At 50.8% G+C, this 22073-nt stretch overlaps 1 protein-coding gene across 1 annotated transcript in view; it reads right to left on the reverse strand.

Moving 5' to 3' along the window:
• Ryr1 (ryanodine receptor 1) overlaps window positions 1–22073 on the reverse strand; it is a 126862-nt gene that overhangs the window by 83660 nt on the left and 21129 nt on the right. Inside the window, exons 18-33 of the mRNA XM_021211089.2 lie at window positions 21601–21842; window positions 20948–21140; window positions 19901–20117; window positions 18887–18991; window positions 18599–18702; window positions 17451–17534; window positions 15932–16239; window positions 14773–14975; window positions 13618–13792; window positions 13082–13290; window positions 6916–7310; window positions 5199–5331; window positions 4007–4167; window positions 3087–3252; window positions 562–648; window positions 226–452 (exon numbers count right to left, since the gene is read on the reverse strand). Coding sequence (XP_021066748.1) covers window positions 226–452; window positions 562–648; window positions 3087–3252; window positions 4007–4167; window positions 5199–5331; window positions 6916–7310; window positions 13082–13290; window positions 13618–13792; window positions 14773–14975; window positions 15932–16239; window positions 17451–17534; window positions 18599–18702; window positions 18887–18991; window positions 19901–20117; window positions 20948–21140; window positions 21601–21842 — 3009 coding nt within the window. The remainder of the gene's footprint in view (window positions 1–225; window positions 453–561; window positions 649–3086; window positions 3253–4006; window positions 4168–5198; window positions 5332–6915; window positions 7311–13081; window positions 13291–13617; window positions 13793–14772; window positions 14976–15931; window positions 16240–17450; window positions 17535–18598; window positions 18703–18886; window positions 18992–19900; window positions 20118–20947; window positions 21141–21600; window positions 21843–22073) is intronic.

Here is a 22073-nt window from a genome sequence, read left to right on the forward strand (position 1 = left end):
CTGGGGTCCCTGAGGTGTAACTGTGCTCTCCTAAAATGAATATGAGGTTCACCCGGATGGGTCTAGAGCCCCCTGGTGGGCTATCTGAGGAGGCTGATGCTGAGCCAGAGTCCTCTGATTAAGACCTGGAGCCTCCAGGGACTGTGCACCGAGCGCAGTGGGGTGGGTGGGTGGGGGGAGTTGGGGGAAAGTCGAGCGCAGCAGGGGTGGGTGGGTGGGGCGGACCTGTTCTCCTCTGGGATGTGTAGCGCCATCATCATCAGCGGCTCCTGGCACTGCACTGCCCAGCCCAGCCGCTCTCCAGCACGCCGCGTGTCCACCTGTAGGAAGTGGTTGGGCATTCGGCTCCAGGAGACAGGCGTCAGCATCTGCACCTCCAGCCTTGGCGGGCACTGTGGAGCTGGGTTCTTGCGCTCGCTCAGGAACATGGCGGCTGACAGCGGCATGATGTTCTGTGCGGATGGGAAAAAAAGAATGGGTCAGGATTCGCGGTCCTCCCAGCCTTGCCCAGGTACGCGCTGCACACCCTGGCCTAAACAAACTCCATCCACATCTCCTTGCCTTCTGCTTCCCCAGCTCAAACTGGACCACGTTCTGGTGGGTGGGCAGCACAAAGACGGCAGGAAACAGCTTCGTGTTGGGTTCCACCTGGTGGGGGAGAAAAGGTCAAGGTGTAAGCGAGAGGGTGGGCCGGAGGCACTGTGCACTCTGCCTGGACCCATTTTGTAGAACCACACTTGGGCACTGGAGCTCCACAATAGTTGTAGGTGAGCATTGAGCCCGGCCACCCTGATGCAGCCAGGCCAAGCATCTCCAGCTCCTTCAGAGAAACCTGTCAGCTGCATCTTTGTGCACATCAGGGTCCCACCAGGAGTGCGTTCCCCACTCACTCTTCAGAAGCCAGAGCCAGGCCTCCTCTGGCCCCCGTAGTGGAACCCACCCTCAACAGCTTTCCCGTCCCCTCAAACAATAGTGTGAGGAGGGAGGAACCTTACCAGCACCTAACTGCAGACCCAACCCCCAGTTCACTGAAGGTACAAGGACAAGAAAAGTGTTAGGATGACAAGCCAGAGGCTGTAGGTAGCTAAGCCAGAACTCTCCCCAAGGGGTTAATTTGCATAGAAACCTCTGAAATCTCAATAAAGTATAGAGACACAGTCAGCAGGTCTGAGGAGGGGCCTGCAACTCTGCAGGATCTAACAAGATTCCAGATGCTGCTGGTCCAAGGACTGCATTGTAAGGAACAAGTGGACAGCACAGAGCCTGCCTGTACCCTCACCAAAGGCTGAGAACAGAGGGAGGGAGGGGAAGGGAGGATGGAGACGAAGGGAGGGGAAGAGGAGGAGGAAGGGTGGAGGAAGGGAGATAAGGAGGGAAGGTGAGGGGCAGGAGAGAGGGGGAGAAAGGGAGAGGGGAGGGCTCCAGGGAAAGAGGGGAAAGAAGGACAGAGGGAGGGAGGGAGGGAGGGAGAGAACATAAGTGAAGCGTGGTGGCCCACACCTGAGATCTCAGCATTTGGGAAGTAGAGGCAGAAGGATCAGGAGTTCAAGGCCATCCAAGGCTTTATCAGCCAGCCTAAGATGCATAAAACTCTATCTTTAAAAAAGAAAGGAAGGAAGGAAGGAAGGAAGGAAGGAAGGAAGGAAGGAAGGAAGGAAAGAAGGGAGGGAGGGAGGGAGGGAGAAGAGGAGGCAATATGTGAAGAGGTTTAAAGGACGTAGGAGTTCGTCGTTAAAAGATACCGCTTTACTTAGCTTCTGACTCAAACAAAAAAAAAAAAAAAAAAAAAAAGGCAAGGAGACATTTGGAGACAATCAAAGACATCTGAACATGAACTAGGTATTTGACGACAGTCAGGAACAGTTAGGAACTTTTTTCTTTTCAACGATAACAGTATTGTGGCTCTGCCTTTTAAAAAATAATCTTTATCTTTTAAAGAGACGAGGCTCTATGCTGCCGGCAGTTTCTTTCAAACCCTCCAGTGGGAGTGGAAGGGGCGTAGGTGTGGAGATGAAATGAGATTGGCTCTGAGTGGGTGGTAGCTGACGCTGGTAATGGGGACCTGGTGGCTCATTGTGCTAGTCTGCTTTTGTATGTTTCTGAAATTCTCCACTTGAAATGTAGTTCTGCAAGCGGAGCGCGGCTGCACAGGCCTGTAATCCCAGCCCTTGGGAGGTGAAGGCAGGAAGATCAGGGGTTTAGGTCATCCTGGGCTCCGTGGTGAGTTTGCGAACAGCCTCTGCTATGTGAGATCTTGTCTTACAAAATAATAAAATAGGAATGGGAGGGACGGCTCAGTAGTAAGAGCACTTGTTGCTCTTGCAGAAGACCCGGGTTCGGTTCTCAGAATCCACATGGTGGCTCACAACCGTATGTAGCTCCAGGTCCAGGAGATTCCAAGCCTTCTGACCTCCATGGGCACCAGGCATGAACATGGTACATTTACATACATGCAGGCAAACACCAACAAACAAAAAAATCCAAAAGCCCAAAACCCATACACATTTTAAAAGTCTGAGAAGTAAATCTTCCAATAAGGAACTTCATCTAGAAGTACCAGTACCTCTAAAGATTAAAAGCGATTTTTAAAAGACTGCGAAAACCACCTCAGATGGGCTAAAGGATGATAGGCAGGTTGGACATACATGTGGCAAATAATTAATAATCGATTTTGGTGCTGGGCTTATGAACTGTGAGTTACTGTAAAATTCCTTCAGTGTCTCTGCATACTTGAAATACATGTGAACATTTAGATAATAACAACAGTGACAATAACAACAATAATGATATGCTAAAAAGGACAAACCCACTTAAAGATTTTGGCCTACTCTAGGGTGTTTGCTTCATGGTGATAAGAGTGAAGACGGCTGTCACCCAGCCCGTGAGGGGGTGAGTCTACTGACCTCTCTTCAGTGCCAGGGCTCTGCTGTCCCTCCATCCTGGGCAGAACTTTCATGGAAGGTTCAACTACACAATTTAGGGGAAGGCCTGTGTTCTCTCTCCAGGGTCTGACCTCAGGGGCTACTCTGAAGGGTCTTCCTCGGATGCTGGGATCCTGTTGCTAAGCAGTGAGGGGCCGGGCTCACCTGGAAGAAGGTGTTGCTTTCTTTGCCATTGGCTGTGAAGGTCATCAAGCCGGTGGCCAGATCCACCAGGCAGCCAATGACAAGGTCTGTGTGGCTGATCCGGCCCTGCTGTCCGGGACTCACAAAATCTCCACCCCACACCATGTAGCAGTTGCTACACTTGAGGCTGGAAAAGACAACCCAACCGTGGTTAGGGTACACATCCGCCCGCCATCAGGGAACCATCGATGCCTCCTTCCCCACGCTCCAGGAATACCGTGACCTCAGAGCCTCACACACAAACACCCACCACCTGCAGACTGAGCACAGAAAACCCTCCACCATGGGCCCAGATACTCCACAGCCAGAATCCATAGTTTAGTGTGGGCATCGGGGAAAGGGGAGTCAGGAGAACAGAGGGGAAGAGAAAGGAGGAATCAGAAGAGACAGAGGGAAAAATGGGAGGCTATGAAATAGACAAGGGGGAATAAAATAGCACAGGGCTGGAGAGATGGCTCAGCGGTCTCTGAGCACTGACTGATCTTCCAGAGAACCCGGGTTCAATTCCCAGCACCCCTATGGCAACTCAGGACTGTCTGTAACTCCAAGGTCTGACACCTTCACACAGACATATAAGCAGGCAGAAACACCAATGCACATAAAATAATAAATAAATAGAAAGTATTTGTTTAAAAAGGAAAATAGAACAAAGAAACAATTAAGCAAGGAAGAAAGAAAGAAAGAAAGAAAGAAAGAAAGAAAGAAAGAAAGAAAGAAAGAAAGAAAGAAAGAAAGAAAGAAGGGTTGCCATGACTTCATTTTGTTCCCCAAGGTTCTCAGGAACCCCAGCCAGGCAGCTCCGAAGCTGGTGCCCAGAGCGCGCAGACCCTGCCCATGCCAACCTCCTGCCTGCACACAGAACCCCCACTCCGGCCCAGTACCTGCTGTGGACATTGCCTTGTTCATCTCCCATGGTCACTGTCACCGCCCGGACTTTGCTGAGGTCGAAGCTCATGTCATGTTGATGGTAGTCAGGAGTGACCCAGCCCACCCACACACAGCTGGGCTCCTGACCCGCGAAGACCCTTACAGAGTAATAGTACTGGGGACACAAAGAGAGGGCCAGAGGTCAGTCGGGAAAATGGCCTTTCCTACTACATGAGAGATCTGAGTCTAAGTGTGTGTTGGTGTGCCTATTTATGCTTTCCAAGATTGGGGAGCCTCCTGGGAATACTTGATGGCACCCTTACACCTGGTCCTTCTTCAAACTACAGCAAAGCAATAAAATAGCTCACGACAGTAGCTTGCTGCTAGAGGTGAGGTTCTTTACTGTCTAACTCCCAGCATCCGTCTAGCCACCTTACAGGGGTTACCACTGTTACGTGAGAGAACAAACCCCAGTCCTTCCACTGGAAGGCACAGAACCGTGAAATGATTCACCCAGAGGGTACCCAGGCAGCCTAGGATCCTAAGTGTTACAGTGCACTCCTCTGCCCCTCCCTTCCCCTCCCCTCCCCCCTCCCCCTCCTCTCCTTTTCTGCACTAAGGCTGCAATCTAGGACCTCCTGAATGCTCTATCACTGAGCTACATCCCCAGCCCTGGTACGGGGTTGCACTATGTTGCTTTAGCCGGTCTTGAACTCCTCCATAGCCCAGGCAGGCCTTGAACTTGTGATCCTCCTGCCTCAGCCTCCCCAGTAGCTGGGATGACAGACCTGTGCCAGCAAGCCTGGCATGAATAAGATTTCTATCTTAACAAATATCTGAGGACTCAAACTGTATTGGGGTAACTACAGATTTTGACTCCCAGGAATATGTTAGCTATTGAATTTCAAGTACTGTATGTATATAGTTGATCCAGAATGTTGATCTGTATTGGCTTATCCTCTGGATTTTGGGACCCCTAAGAGTTATATAAGTTTGCCTTATAGCTTCACTGAAACCCCTACTATCTTTAGGCCACTAATTCATAAGAATAGGGGGTTCAAAAAATCGCATCTGTGTGTGTTGTATTCTGACTCTCTAGAATGTATTGGGGTATCTCAGCTATAAGGGTGACAGCAGTGAACTGGAAGTTCTGGATTTCCCTGTTATGTTGGGTTGTCCCCAAAGTGGAACATCCTAGAGTCACACCGTGGTGGTGTTGAGGATGATCTCAGGGTCGTCACGGTTGTCAGCAGGTACAACATCTCGAGGGAGTCGGGGGAGAGCCGGGGTGGAAGGTGGCTGGGTCATCATGGCAACCTTCTTGGCCTTGAACAAGAACCTGGAGGTCAGAGGAGAGCCTGCCATTAGATTCAGCTCTTAAGCCCATCCCCTCCTTCTTCCCACCACAGTCATCATGTGGAGCACACCTGTCCCGGTTAGACCCTCCTTCTAACACCAGGAGCTTGTCACTGGAGAACAGGGATTCCTAACTGGCCCAGCCCGGTCTATTCAGGAAGTGCCCTGTGCTGTGCTTGTGGGTGCTGGGCTAAAGAGGGCAACTGATAGCTAAGTGTGGTGGTACACAAGCACTGGGGAGGTGAGAGAAGAGGACTGGGAGTTCAAGGCTGGCTGTCCTCAGTTCTACAGCAAGTTCGAGGCCAGCCTGGGCTACTAAAAACAAAGCAAAATAAAGAGGGTAAAGAGGGTAGCCAGATATATGGAGGTCCTCTTTGGGAACACACAGTGGTCTCCCTAAATCAACATTATCCATTTGTGCTACTTTTTAAATTGCATTTATTTATTTATTGAGCATGCATGCTTGTGTATTCATGTCGGTGCATCTGTGTGTGCAGGTGCACATGCATGTGTGTGCATGCATGTGGAGGCCAGATGACAACCTTTGGTGTCCACAGGAGGTGATGTCCACCTCGTCTTGTGCGAGTGTTTTCTGTTGGTATGGAGTTCCCTTGAGTAGGTTAGGCAGGCCAGGCAGCGAGTCCCAGTAGTCTGCCTGTCTCCACCCCAGCCCCTTCCCTGGGACTACAAGCTCCTGCTACGGCCCCTGGCACTTTTGTGTGGGTTCTGGGGACAGAACTGAACCCTCATGCTTTCAAGGCAAGCAAGCACTTTACCGACTGCACCATCCTCCCAGACCTGGTTTAGGTGTTTGTTTGTTTGTTTGTTAAATTGATGTCGTTTATTGGTTTTTGAGACAGGCTTTCACTATGTAGTCCAGGCTGGTCTGGGATTCATTATGAGAACAGTCTGCCTGCCTCTGCCTCCCGAGTGCTGGGATTACAGGTGATGCCACCATGACTGGATGGCAAGCTTCCAGCCAACAGCACTTCCAACTGTGATAGATACCAACAACACCCCATCTATTCCAAACAACCTCAAAGAGACTCGAACTAAGTTGAAAATCACTGCCATGATGGGGGAAAATAGATTTTCTTTCAATCCAGCCCCCTCCTCCACTTTTGTTATTGTTTTGAGACAGGGTTTCTCTGTGTAGCCCTGGCTGTCCTGGAACTCATTCTGTGGACCAGGCTGGCCTTGAACTCAGAAATCTGCCTGCCTCTGCCTCCCAAGTACTGGGATTAAAGGCGTGCACCACCACTCTACATCACTCCAGTGCTTGATATTGGCCTTCTTTGACGTTAGTTAGCTTTGGCTGTTTGCTTGGATTGTGTTGCTTCAACACAGGAGTTTCAAGTTTCATAGTTGTCTTTTCGTGGAAATGACAGCATAGCTGGGAAATAATAAATACCATTGGCCTCACACAAGATCACTCAGTGCTCTGACCTCACTTAGCACAACTGGGCCCCTTTGGGGTAAAATGCAGGCTTCTTAAAGGATTGCAGTTGCATAATTGGGGATTCCAAAACAGGCTCTGAGCCCCTTTCTAGCCCCCATCTTAACTCACCCTCTCTTCTTGTTCTTCTCGGTGGTAGCGTCTTTCTCATTCTCCGCCCTCGCAGGCTGAGCCTCTACCCCAGCCTGGGCGGTGCCTCCGGGTGTCCCCTCCTTGGCAGTTCCATCCTTGCCCCCCTCAGCCTCTCCCCAACCTCCAGCGGAGCGGCGCAGGTTTTCATAGTCCGTATCGGGTTCTGCTGCCCGGGCCTCATCTTCGGCAGGCGGCTGCAGGCCAGGGGATGCCAGGGGTGTGGCCCCTGCGGTGCAGCGGAAGTGCTGGTGGAACTGGACTGGAAGACTTAGCCGGAGAAACAGCATCTCCACCAGACTGTTCTGTGAGCCCCAGGTGCGGTGGGTCAAGCGCAGGCAAGGGGGTGTATCCACAGTGCCATCCATGCGGGCCACCTTTAGGGAGAGAGGCAGGGAGTTCTGAGCCAGGCTTGTGAGATAGGGTCTTGAACACGATTCCCTGTAAAGACACTGTTAGGCCTCTGGGTGGGAATTATCTAAAATAACATGATGGAGCTTGGCTGTGGAGTGCTCTATCCAACTCTGAGCCTTATAAAGAGTTAACAGCTTGGTCCTACACTGGCATCGCTTGGAGGAATTTTCAGAACCTACCTGTGAGCTCCAGAGTAAGGTCCCACACATGCATTCAATGCACAACTCCACTCATGCACTCATCCATCTACCCATCACCTGCTCATGCATCCATCAGTGCTCATACATAATACATACATACACACACAGACATATATACATACATTACACACCATCTGTGCATCACCATTTTCCACACATCACTTTACATCCATCTGTCCTTCCATGCATCCATTTATCCATCCATGCATCATCTATCCATACTACAAATATCTCAGGAATTCCCACTGTGTTCCAACACTGTTCTAGAAACACACCGGGACACACACCGGGACACACACCAGGACACACACCGGGACACACACCTCGGGCTCCCTTCCCAGGATCCTAAGGGAACAGAAGGGCTCTCCAGATGAAAGTTTGTTAAAAGGGCTCAGAAAGTATGAACATTATAATGACTCAGTATCGTGATGGATTTTCACAGATTGAATACTCCTGTGCACCCAGATGCAGAAATGGATCTAGGTTCCTGGGAACCACTTGACCATCCTGATTTTAAACAAAGGGCAAGTCCCAGGAGTCCCCTGTGTGCTGTGTGCTCAGGATAGACTCTCACAGATGTGTGTGTGTGTGTGTGTGTGTGTGTGTGTGTGTGTGTGTGTGTGTGTGTGTGTGTGTGTGTGTGTGTGTGTGTGTGTGTGTGTGTGTGTGTGTGTGTGTGTGTGTGTGTGTGTGTGTGTGTGTGTTGCTGGAAACGGAAGCCTGGGCCTTGGACATGCTACCACTTTTACTTGATGATGGATTTATGAAACCGGGCCTTTTACCATGTAGCCCAAGCTGGTCTCAAACTCTTGGTCCTCCTGTTGAATTCAGCTTCCCAGTGCTGGGATCCTGGGTTGTGGTACAAATCCAGGGTTCTCGCCAGCTTTCTAGAGATTGATCAAGGCTGTGGAGGTGGGGTTGATCTCCCCAAGCACCAAATCCTTACGTGGCCCTCTGTGTTCCTCAATATCCAGAGAATTCACCCCAAACTGTACCTATAAAACCCTGTTCTGTGGTGTGGGGGTTCTTCCCCTCTTCCTCTCCTCTTAGGAAGTTTCTTTCGCCATGTCCCCAACACAACAAGAAGACTCCCTCCTGTGACTTATGTGTGAGGAAACCAGCATTGTCTCTGGGTTATTCCTCCCCAGTAACTTCCCACCCTGTCACAGCGCAGATTAGCTTGGCAGTTCTGGAATTCTCAATGAATGGGCCCCCACATCCTGTGCTCTTCCTTGCACACAGAAGTCTCTCACTCGGCATGTTGCTTGTGAGATTTGTCCTGGTGGTTCTGGGCATTCTGGCGTCTTCGCCCTTGCTGGTGTAAAACTCAGTTGTCTGGATTGTTCTATACTCTGTCAGAAGCACTGTCACACTCGCTGCACCTTCATGTCCATCCTCCCTGATCATTCAGGCTATGCCATCTCTTCCATAACCTCTTACCAACAGGTGGATGCCTTTCCAAAACCCCAATCTCAGCTAGACATGATCCTACCAAAAAAAAAAATCTTTTATACCTTACTTCTAAAATTTACCCTATATCACTTATTGTGTTATTGTTGTGATGTTGTTGTTGGTGGTGGTGATGATGATGGTGGTGGTGGTGGTGATGGTCATGGTGGAGGTGGTGATGGTGATGATGGTGGTGGCGGCTGCGGTGGTGGCTTTGGTGGTAGAGATGGTGGTGGAGGTGGTGGTGAAGGTGGAGGTAGCTGTGGTAGTTTTGTTGTGTGTTAGCTGGTTTGTTTTTGAGATAGGGTCTTGCTATGTAACCCTAGTCTGGAACTCTCTATGTAGACCAGAGTGATTTCAAACTTCAAACTCTACATAGAGAGTCACCTGTCTCTGCCTCCCAAGAGCTGGATTAAAGTCATACGTGACCACACCTGGCTACTTTTTGTTATTTATGAAACAGGGTCCTATATAGCTCAGGCTGGCCTCAGAGTTACTATGTACACAAAGATGACCCCGGACACCTGAGCTCCCCACCTCTACTCCCACGTGCTGTGGTAGCAGGCATGCACTGCCGACACGGGGCTTTGCTGGGTTCCATCACTTTTTAATTACAAATAGAAAAACATCAGCTCGACAGAGGAATGACCTGACAGGCCCCACCCCTTCCCCAAGCAGCCAAAGGTGACAGGCAGCAAAGCTGTTCTGTGTGATGTTGAGACTGGTAGATTCAAGACCATTCGCAGACGCCCGAATGAACAGCCACTTGCGTCAGATGGCTTAGCATTTATGTCTAACTCGCACACACCTTCCATATGCTATTCATACATTTACTGACTTTTTCCAGTGCTGTGACCACACCTAGGACCTGGCACATGATCTGTAATCACGGAAGCTGCACTCCCTGCCCTTTCTCTTCATGCTTTAAACATGCATACGACACGCAACACAGTTCGGTGCAATGGGAATGGCTGTTCTGCTGTGTTCTTTAGGACATAACGGCAAGAAGGAAACCTGCACATGCTCAGTCAGAGGCAGTCCTTTCAAACCATCTTGATCCGCGGCTGGTGGAAGCCATGGATACAGAACCCACGGCACAGTGGTGCCGAAAGCTGACTGCAGTAAGCTATGGCAGTCTCCGGGCTGGAGAGATGAGATGGCTCAACAACGAAAAGCTCGTCCAGAGGAGCTGGGTTTGATTTCCAGCCTGCACATGGTGGCTCACAACCATCTGTAACTCAAGGTCCGGGGTATCTAATGCCTTCCATGAGCACCAGGCACGCATGCACAGATATTCAGGTAGGCAAAACATCCATAATTAGCTAATAAAATTAAGTTAAAAACAAAAAGATATAGTGACCTCATAAAATGGGGGACACAACTTCACATCTGCGATATTTCTGCAGAACACACACGCGCGCACACACACAATAAGCCTGATTACCATAAACTAACTCTCAAACCCAAGCTGAAGGACATTTTACAAAACCATGACCTGTAGTCTACAAAAATGTCCAAGTCAGGACAAGTCTGACCATAGTTCCATGGTTAGAGCACTGGCTCCTCTTGCAGATGACCCAGGTTCAGTTTCCAGCACCCACATGGAGGCTCACAAACATCCATAACTCCAGTTCCAGGGGGTCTGACACCCTCTCTGACCTCTGCAGGTGCCAGGCACACACGTGGTATGAGATATACATCCAGACAAAACATTCATACAAATAAAATAAAATAAAATAAAACTTTAAGAGTGTATTTAAAGTCAATGCCATCAAAGACAGGAAATAACTAGGAACGTTCTACACAAAGACCAGAAAGACCTAACCAATAAATGTAGCATCAACATGCAGTGGGATTTTGGTCCAGACAAAAAGACACATGAGAACTGATTGCTACAATTGGACAAATTTAAATATAGGCTGGGGATCAGGCCATAGTGCAGGACCTTGAAAGGCAGCCTGTTTTTTGGTTGAGCTAGGTTTAAATCCTGGAGACCCAGCAAGTGTTCCTGCAAGGGACAGAAGGCCCATTTGCCATGCTCCCAGACACTAGGCTCCTGACACGAGGCCCCAGCTCCATAATTCTGTGGCCATCAAACATGTAACTTGTCCGGGTTCCACCCCCACAGTTACCTGGCAACAGCAAGGTAGCCCAGCCTACTATAAAAGGAGCTGCTTGTCCCCTCCTCGTTCCTTGCTCCCTCTCTTACCCTCTTGCTCTCACTTCTTGCCCTCCTTCTCCCCCTCCCTTCTCCCCTCTCTCCACCTGGCCATGGCCATCCTCTGCTTCTCTACTCTCTCCCTCTCTCTGCCTTTCTACAATAAACACCTTAAAACCATGGACTGCCTCTTCTCATCAGGATCCGCCTGTGCTGGAGCAATGGAACAGGTTTCCCTCTAACAAGCTGTGCATCTGACCTCCTACCTGGAAGCCTCCCTGGGCTCCAGCCACAGCTGCCACCAACCCAAGGTGCCTGAGCTAGCCAGACTCTCCTCCCCACAGTTACTTGCCCGAGCTCTCCTTCCTGCCCTTTTTCCTTCTGCCTCAGGCCCGAGTTCTCCTGAGGGTCCCCACTTTGTTCTCAGCTCTTCTGCAACATACAGCAGCGTCTGGGATGTCCGAGAGTGAGAACCTGTTGCCCCTAGCCTCCTTGCAGCCTAGGGACTCCAGAACCTGCTCTTCCACGGTGCCCAGTGGTCTGTGGTGCCCGAGAGTTGGAGCCCGACTCCGGCAGTTCCTCTGAGTCCCCAGACTGTGCCGTTTCTTCACCCCCAGAGCGGGATCCCATGGCTTTTCACGTCCAATGCCCACCCACTGGTTCTGTGGGGCACAGTCAAACTCCCCACGTCCGCCTCACCTAGTAGCCCTAGCCCTGAGCAGATGTGGGACCCCATTTTTGCCCCACACCATAGTGTGTAGGGGTTTGAATTCCTGAGGCTCACCTTAGGTCTCCATTCTCTCCAGGTATGCCGCAGCTTTGAAGACATGCACATGCAGTATCCTACGGCGAAGAGTCCCAACCTCCCAACTAGCTGTTCTTCCTCCTATTTATTCTTGGTTTGTTTGTTTGTTTTCTTTTTTCTCTCTCTTTTTTTCCTTCGAGACAGGGTTTCTCTGTGTAGCCCTGGCTGTCCTGGAACTCACGATGCAGTCCAGGCTGGCCTTGAACTCAGAAATCCACCTGCCTCTGCCTCCCGAGTGCTGGGACTGAAGGCGTGCGCCACAACTACCCAAACCATTCTTGGTTTCTTGAGACCAGGTCTCATGTAGCCCAGGCTGGCCTCAAACTCCCTATGTAGCTGAGGGTGACCTTGAACTTCTGCCTCCACTTTCCAAGTGCTAGGATAACAGGCTTGTGTTATACAATTGATACTGTTGGGTCATTGAATCACAGATTGGCTTTGCTCCCATCTCTTGTCTTATAGATTGAAGATAGTTGCTTTGTGCAGCTGAACTTCAGAAGGGTGGCCCTGGGAGGACTTTAGGCTGACATCTCATTCTACGATGTTTGTGCATAGAAGACACAGGGAGAAGAGAATTGTAGAAAGAAGAATGGAGTTTGAACACAAATTATAAAAATGTTATTCTAGAGGTTAGAAATGTATTTCAGCAGTAGATCTCCAAGTGAGGGGCTGGGGGTGTTGCTCAGTGGTAGAGCCCCTGCCTAGAATCCTCCAGTGAGGGGCTGTGGGTGTGGCTCAGTGGTAGAGCCCCTGCCTAGAATCCTCCAGTGAGGGGCTGGGGGCTAGGAGCATGGCTCAGTGGTAGAGCCCCTGCCTAGAATCCCCCAGTGAGGGGCTGGGGTGTAGCTCAGTGGTAGAGCCCTTGCCTAGAATCCTCCAGTGAGGGGCTGTGGGTGTGGCTCAGTGGTAGAGCCCCAGCTTAGAATCCCCCGGTGAGGGCTGGGGACATGGCTCAGGGGTAGAGCCCCTGCCTAGCATGTGAAAGGCCCTAGGTTCAATCCCTGGTACCACCAGAAAAGAGGAAAAAGAAGATATGTTATCTAGTGTGCATCATGTCCTGTATTTGGTCCTCAGTAGCACAGAATATTAATAATAACTATGTGGATGGGAATTGATTCTTACCTCATAGTGGGGGTGTTCAAGGGGCACAGGCTCAAACTGAGGAAGGCTCTTGCTAAACCAGGTGGTAACTGGGCGTTGCATGTTGATGGCGAACGGCTCAAAGCCTTCCTGGAGGCCACAGATGGCAAAAAACCTCAGGGAGCTCACATCCTGGCCCAGGTTCAGGTGGCCCACCTGACCAGGTCCCAAGCTGCAGGCTGGCAGGAAGCCTGAGGGAAAGGGACAACGGGTGGGGTGAACAGGTGGACGGTACAGGCACTGTGGGAAGGACGACCCTAGAAAACGGGAGAACAGCCGGGCATGGTGGCACACGCCTTTAATCCCAGCACTTGGGAGGCAGAGGCAGGCAGGTTTCTGATTTCAAGGCTAGCCTGGTCTACAAAGTGAGTTCCAGGAGAGCCAGAGCTATACAGAGAAACCCTGTCAATCAATTCAAAAAAAAAAAAAAAAAAAAAAAAAACAACCCAAAAGAAAGAAAGAAAAGAGAACGGGAGGACTGGACCAGGAAGGGCGTGTAAAGAGAAGGTGGCTCTCACCGTCCCCGATCTCAATGTCACGAAAGGCTGTTTCCGAGCCCGAGTCAGACATGAGGACCTCGCCATTGAGGGTGAAGATGATGTTATTCTCTGTGAGATCGATCATGCAGCCGACGACATCGCCCGACTGCCAGGGGCGCCCAAATGGCTCACTGCCCAAGTGCCAGCGCTGGCCCTGTGAGGAGAACCCCAGGCACCCATGATGAGAGGCATCCAGAGAAATGGAGACAAAGGACAGCCACGTGTGTTGAGTGTCTACATGAGAAGACACACACAGCATCAAGTTCAGTGCATGTGAGACAGAAGAGGGTCACCCATGGTGCCCTCCATCTTCCTCACATTTGCATCTGTGAACCTGAAATTGCCTTCACCAATCTCTACCCTACACCTGCTTCCTGCCGCTGTCCCTGTGGCAGAGGCATACAGACCAGCCACGGGGTAGTGCAGGTGTTGGGACAGAAACAAGGAAGGGGGGAAACGTGAGGTGATGCACAGGTAAGCAAATGGGTGGACAGATGGTGTGGATGGTGACAGAGATGGGAAGATGGATGCTGCTGTACTTAGTAATTCACGACTGCAATCCCAGCACTCAGGAGACGGAGGCAGGAGCTTTGTGAGTTTGGGGCTAGCCTGGGCTAAATAGCAAGTTTTGAGCCAGACAGGAGTACACATCAAGACACTGTCTTTAAAAAAAGAAAGAAAAAAAAAAAGAAAGGAAGGATGGAAAGATGGAAGGAAGGAAGGAAGGAAGGAAGGAAGGAAGGAAGGAAGGAAGGAAGGAAGGAAGAAGCTGGGCATAGTGCCATACACCTTCAATCCCAGCACTCAAAAGGCAGAGGCAGGTGGATCACTGTGAGTTCAAAGTCAGCGTCTTCTACATAGTGAGTTCCAGCACTATTTAGAGAGAGCCTGTCTCAAAAAAAGATGCATGGATGGATGATGGTGAGTAGTATGTATGTATAGATGGATGGATGGATGGATGGATGGATGGATGGATGGATGGATGGGTGCATGAGTGTATGTATACATGAATGCATGGATAATGTATGGCAGATTCATGGCTCAATGAACAGAGAGGCACAAACAGAAAGGATTAGAATGTGTGACCAGGAGAAACCACAGGCCAGACAGAATGGAGCCCAGTGAGGTACCCACTCGGTGCCCATTGAAGACATAGGCCAAATCGTCCGCCCCCAGCTCCACATCAGGTCTCAGCTCAGGCCTTGCCCAGCCCACTCGCATCTCTCCTGTGGTGACTGCTTCGAATTCGAAGTACCAGCGGCCGCTCTGGACTGCATAGGACTTCTCTGCCCGGAAGATGCGGGCCCGGTCGCCACGAGACTGGCTGTCCACCTGACCTACAGAGGAAGCCAGGTAGAGTTAGAGAAGCTGGGAAGGAAGTGGATCCTAAGATATCTAAAGTAAGGTGAGACCGGAAAGGGGGAGGGGCTTCCCTTCACACTGTCTTGGTGGTCTTTGGTTTTGAGATAAAGTCTCATTGTGTAGCTTTAGCTGGCCTGGAACTTGCTATGTAGATCAGACTCACAGCCTCTGACTCCTGAGTGCTGGGACTAAAGCCACCATGTCCAGCTCACAAAAAAAAAAAAAAAAAAAAAAAAAAAAGGTTACCAAGAGAATCCAGAGTTCAAGGCCAACCTCAGCTGTACAAGTTAGAGAGTCATCTGGCCTACCCAGGCTACATGAGACAAAAGTAACCTTGAAAGTAACCATGATCACAGCCAGGCATAGTAATGCATACTTATAATGTACATAGGGGGCCAAGGCAGGAGGCCATGAACCTGGACTACATAACAAGCGCCAGGCTAGCTTCAGCTATTGAGAATCTTCCTCAAAAGACAGAAATAAAGAAAGCAAGTGTGCAGAAAAGGGGGGGAGGGGAGCCTGGGGACAGCGGTCATTCTTGGGGTCAAGACTTGGTTTGGGCACTGGTGAAAGACCAAGTTACTGACAGGAGTTAGGAACCCAGTCATTGGGTTGAGTGGCTTCATGTTACAGCTCTACCCAGGGTCTGGGGTTAAGGGTCAAACGTGGAGGTCAGCACTCACTGGGCACATGGCATGGTCCCACAGCTCAACATTGTGGTCATGGGCCACACAAACTCTGAGTCAGATCAAGGTCAGTGGTCAGATGGCGTCAAGACCAGGGTGATGGTTAAGGGTCATGGACTAAGACGGGGTAAACGCTTAACAACCCCTGATTAGCGCTAAAGATTGGGAATGTTAATCACTGGAGGTTGAAGGGTCAGGGGTCAAGGTCAAGGTAAGCTTAGGGGTGGAGACAAGTCAGCACTCACTGGACTCCTGGTCAGGAGGCTCGATGTTGTAGCCATAGCCCAGCAGGGTGCGCACAGCCTGGCAGAGGCTGTCCCTATTGCTGCGCTTGGTGGCCTCGTCCAGCAGGCGGTAGGGCACGAGGCGAGGGTTTCTGCGTGCAGGGATGTCCTGCACGGCACTGTAGCTCCAGCCCTGGGCCACGCGGTCTCTCGCCCAGACATTGTGCCCATTCTCTGCCAGCCGGTCCACCAGAGTTGTCTGTGCAGGCGTCAGCCTCACGTGGCTCAGGTCCAGAGGAGCCGGCTTGTATCCATTGCTCATCATATACCTGCAGATGTGACAGCGTCTCACTGTGTAGCCCTGGCTAGTCTGGAACTCACTGTGTAGAACAGGCTTGAACTCACAGAGACCTGCCTCCTGCATACACCACGTTGGCTCTGGGTTTCTGGCCCATCCCAGGACCCTAAGATCTTTAACCCTGCTGTTGTTTGTATGTTCATGGTATGTGTGGGGTGGGGATCGAGTGTGCACAGTACATGCAGAGGTAAAGTTTGTGGGCTCAGCTCTCTCCTTCCACCTTCACGTGGGTTCCCATGATTGAACCACCTGTGGGGGGCTTGGCACGGCTGACTTCTGTGACCCCATTCTTTTTTTTTTTTTAAGATATATTTATTATTATATGTAAGTACACTGTAGCTGACTTCAGACGCATCAGAAGAGGGCGTCAGATCTCATATGGGTGGTTGTGAGCCACCAAGTGGTTGCTACGATTTGAACTCAGGACCTTTGGAAGAGGAGTCAGTGCTCTTAACTGCTGAGCCATATCACCAGCCCCAACCCCTTCATTTTAAACAACATTAATGTATTTTTTATTTGTGTGTATGTGTGTTTAAGTGAGTTTCCACTGAGCCATGCCAGCTTCCTGAAACTAGGGGTCTTATCTTTGCTTCTTTGGGTTTGTTTTTTTCAAGGGGGTCTCACTATATAGCCCAGACTGCCTCAAACTCCCAGATGTTTCTGTCTCAGGCTCTGGAGTGCTGAAGAGACAGATGTGCTCCATCGACCACACCCAGTTCTGGGACTCTTTCTCTTGAGCACACTATGAGACTCTAGCTTGGAAGTTTCATGTTTCTGACACATACCCAAACACTCAGAAACACCTGGCTTTGAAGTCCTTGACCTTTGAACTCGAGATCTCCATCCCCTCACCCATCATCCTAGGACCAGTTACTTATGTCTCCAGCAACCTCTGGATTCTCACTTTCTATCTCTGACCTAGGACTCTGAAATGAAAATGTCACCTTAGATTTCTCAGGGCAGCTCCTGATCCTGCATCCCTGGTTCAGTCTCTGCCTCTGGAAGTCCTAATTCTTCAACCCTGGACATTCACTTCTGATCCCTGACCCCTGACCCCTGACCCACCAGCCTGTAGCCTAACCCATGCGGCTTCATCTATCTTTGATCTCTTTAGACCTCCCTATGTATGAATCTTTCCCCATCCTGCCCCGCCCCCAAGCACGCCGGGACACCCACACTCACGTCTTAGGGAGCTTCGTCTTCTTCAGGTTGTCTTCTGCCTTCTCATCTGCCATGCCCACGTGGCAGCCCAGGGCCAGCAGAGTCCTGAGCAGAAGAGCAGGACACCAAGGTCACACAGCCCGCAGAGCTCCCTGCCCTGTCACCTCTGTCTGTCTGGCTGCTCTGATGCCTGTGCACCCTCTCCTTGGGTGACCTCTCCCTTCCTGTTCTCCTTCATCTCCACACCCCTGGCCAGCTTCCCCTGACTGTTTCTTTCTCTGTCCCTTTCTGTGTCTATCCATCCTTTGCTATGGCTTTCTGCCTCCCCTCCACAGCTCGTGAGAGTGTCTCACTGATGATAGCCCAGGCTATCCTCAAGGCGTTGGGCTGGAGCCATCCTCCCGGCCAGGCCACACAAGTATCTGGATCATATCACACAGCTGCCTTCCTCTTGTACGCCGTGTCTCCTTTCCTTCTCTGTGGTAACGTTCTGTCTGTCTGTCTGTCTCAGACAGCGTCTGGGTGCATGCTTGTGTGTGCATGTACGTATGTATGTAGAGACCACGGGTCTATGTCAGTGCCTTTCTCACATGTTTTCTGCCTTATTTCTTGAGGCATAATCTCCCATTGAGCCTAGAATTCACCAGCTAGGTGCACTGGCTGCCCAGTAGGCTGCCAGGTTCTTCTCTAGTGCTGGTATCACAGGTGCCATCCATCATGTGTGGCTTTTTTCCTTAAACATTTATTTATTGTATTCATATGAGTACACTGCAGCTGTCTTCAGACACACCAGAACCAGGCATCGAATCCCATTACAGTTGGTTGTGAGCTACCGTGTGGTTGCTGGGAATTGAACTGGGGACCTCTGGAATAGCAGCCAGTGCTCTTAACCACGGAGCCATCTCTCCAGCCCTGTGTGTGGCTTGTTCTATGGGACCTGGACTCTAAACTCAGCTCCCCAGCTGTACTAGAGGCAGAATCCAGGACACTGTGCTAAAAGAGCTATAGCACTGAGCCACACCCTAGCCCCTCACTGGTAGATCCCAGGGAGGCACACTACTCTGAGCCACCATGAGCCCCTCTGGTTTCTCTTCTCCCAGTCTACCCCTCTCTCTCCTCTGCCTCCCCCTGACTGTCGGTCGTACCCCCCCCTCCCCTGAGCCTCTCACTTGAGTGTCTCCCCTGACATCTGCAAGTTGTAATTCCGCTCGGGCTCTGGCAAGCTGTGGAAATTCACAAGACATGGATGCAGCCTCTTGTTGTCATCCCGAACCTAGAGAAACACTAGAGTCGGTGTCTGGGCTCCCCTCACCACCACCCCCTTACCCATATATGGTGACCCACTGGTCTCCCACCTATTCTACCATTTGAAGTCCAAAGGTTTCTTGGTTCCCTAAAGTCCCCAGGTACCGGTCCTCCCTACCATTCCTGCTCCATCCTCCAGGATCTAGGCTCACCGGACCATAGGTCCATCCCTGCTCAATTCGAGTCAGTGCCCAGAGTTCGTGAATGTTCTCTGCCAGCTTCTCCCGAATCCGCTCCAGGTGCGGGGGCAAGACGATCTGGGGGTACGGGGACACTTGTGAGACCTCTGAGACCCTACTGCACCTCCACCGCGACCTCTTTTTCCAACAGTGAAGAAGTCCTGGCTAGTCTCCTCTCCCAGCAGTGATACTCCAAAGCCCTGTTCCCACCCGTTGCCTTAACTAGAAAGGCAACGTCCAGTATCATTAAAATTAAGGAGCACCTGGGGACAGACAGATCCATGTGCCCCTGTGGACTGGGAAGCCCTTGAAGGCAGTTTAGCCTACTTCTCATTGAACTTCCAGCCCCATCCAACCAGAGCTAGAGTCAGACCCAGAAAACTGTTCAGAAAAAAACAAAACAAACAAACAAAACAAAACAAAAACCTGCCTGAACCAGCAGTTGAATTATGTCCTTCATCGCTTTATAAAGAGGGTGATAAGAACCTGACTGACTGAGAGTCCTGCACGTACTGGCGAGACTGGAACCCAGAGCTTCACACACATCAGGCAATTGCAGTATGCTGCTGAGCCACGCCCTAGCCCCTCACTGGGGATTCTAGGCACGGGCTCTACCACTGAGCCACGCCCCTAGTCCCTCACTGGAGAATTCTAAGCAAGTGCTGTACCATTGAACCACACCCCCAGCCCCTCAATGGAGGATTCTAGGCAGGGGCTCTACCACTGAGCCACGCCTCCAGCTGCTCATTGGGAGATTCCAGACAGATGCTCTACCACTGTGCCACACCCTAGCCTCTAAGTTCCTTGCTTGAGGCCCTGCACTGACTTCCCTTACTGAAGGACTCTGATGTAGAAATATAAGCTGCAATAAACCCTTTCCTCCCCAAGCTGCTTTCAGTCAGTGTTTTATCATAGCAATAGAAGCCAAACAATTTTTCTTTAAGTAAATGTTCAGAAGAAAGAAAACCCCTGCAGAGCTGATGGTACCTGGATGGTGTCCACAGGACAGGGCACAAAGTCCAGATGTGAGAGGCAGCGACTGGGGCCCACCAGGTGGGGCCCCCGAGGCCCTTCCCTGCGATACTCTTTGATGGGTTGGAGATGGAGTCGCTCCCGAGGGAGCACAGCTTCGTGGCATGGAGCATAGCCAGGTGGGGGCAGGAACTTAAATTCGCCATGGCGGCCACCAAGGAGGAAGCGCACTCTGGAGGAGGAGGGTGGGGATGAAGGAGAGAAGCTTTCGGTTAGTGGGGATGTGAGTAACTCTGGACCAGTGCAACATTCTAGGGCTTTACTTCTCAACCCGTGGTCACAACAGCCTTTGGGGTCAGACGGCCCATCAGAAAACACATGACAATCTGAATAGTATCAAAATTACATTTTTGAAGTGGCAACAAAAATAATTTTACAGCTGGGGGGTCACGAAAACATGAGGCGCTGCATTACAGGGCCACAGCGTTTCGAAGGTTTGAGAGCCGTCCTTCTAGGGGGCTATGAGGATCCCAAGCAGCCTTGGCTCTGCCTCTCTAGTGCCACAAAAGTCATTTAGGAGTCACTTCAATTCTACGATCATTAAAAAATAAGCAGGATTTTCATGGAATGGGAATTCATAGGGTTGAGAGTGCTCAGAAAGGACAGGGAGCACACAGGTGACAGGGCAAGTCTGAGTTCATTAGATCATCACAGGGACTCTGGGACCACTGGGTGTCAAACAGGATCTTAGATCACTATCAAATGCTAAAGTCTTTGGAAGAGTCTGGGGTCACTGCAGGTCATTGGAACGGTTTTGAGCCATTGAGACATCTCTGTGAGAGTCTAGAGTCATTATAAAGTCATCGTGATATTCTAGGGTTACTTGGAGGTCCCTGGACAGACATAGGAATCGGAGACCACGAGGGTTACACACTGTCACATAGCCCTTCGTGTGACCACAACTGGCCACCAATCAGTTATAAAGCAGGCTTCTCTGTCCCTGATTTCTAGGGGGGTGGCTTCTGATTGGGGACTGACAGTGGGACAGGGATGGACCCTCACTTGATACCAGCTGAGAAGCTCACGACGGGGAAGAAGAGCCCGTCCAGGTTGAAGGACTCAAAAACACCCTGCACGGGGCAGCCGTTGATACGGAAGGAGATGGATGGGACGCTGAGGTCCAGGCAGCAGCTGACCACATCCTCCGGGGCCAAGAGGTGCTGTCCCGGAGAAGTCACTGGGCGTGCCACATGCCCTACAACAAGTCGCCAGAAAAGGGTCAAAGGTCAAAGGTCCCACAAAAGTAATAGTATTGCCACAAGTTGTGGCTATTAAGACATCCTGTGGGGGCCCAATATTAGAGTCTGTACAAGCAAAGGTTCCCATAGGTTATCCTAAAATTAAGGTTCCTGGGAGATATACAGTAAGATATTGATCTTTATAGAGTTTGAATTCTGAGAACTCTGAGGTCATAAATCAAAGGTCAGAGGTTATAACATTTGGGCAGTCTTCTGGGATCACCCTTGTAGGATATGAGAAAACAGGTGGAGCTCAGGTTTCTGGAAGTTCTACAGTTAGGGTCAAATGAGAGGTAAGGGGTCAATAGTTTCCCTCTTCTGGGAGTCAGGATTCTTAAACCCTAAGGTGCTGTCAGAATCTTGGGGACTCTGGGGTCAATGGTCAGAGGTGAGAGTCCCCTGGAAGGATCTAGATACCTGTCCAGAGATGCAGCCCATCAAAGCCGTAAGAATAGAGATCATCGCCGACCCCGTTGCCGCCCCAGCCCTCGCCGCCTCCGGGGTAGGGGCTGTAGCCCTCACTGAGGGCCCAGCCCACTCGCAGGTGGGTGGCCTGAGCTGTCAGAAATGGAGCCACCTCATCCACCATCACCTCAAAGTACCATTTGCCATACTGCGTGGAACCCTCTGCTCGGCCCACAAAGATGTTGGGGCGGATGCTGCAGAGGAAACAGGACAGGAGAGATGGAGAGGAGAGCCAGAGAGAGGAAGGAAAGACAGAGAGACACACAGCCATCAAAAGGTAAAGAGAGAGGGGCTGGAGAGGTGGCTCGGAGGGTAAGGACACTGGCTGCTCTTGCAGAGGACCTGGGTTTGATTCCCAGCACTCAGTTGGAGGTTCACATCCTACTGTAATTCCAGTTTCAGGGAATCTGATCCCCTATCCTCTG

The sequence above is a fragment of the Mus pahari genome, chromosome 1 (assembly GCF_900095145.1).
Source record: "Mus pahari chromosome 1, PAHARI_EIJ_v1.1, whole genome shotgun sequence".
Classification (NCBI taxonomy): domain Eukaryota; kingdom Metazoa; phylum Chordata; class Mammalia; order Rodentia; family Muridae; genus Mus; species Mus pahari.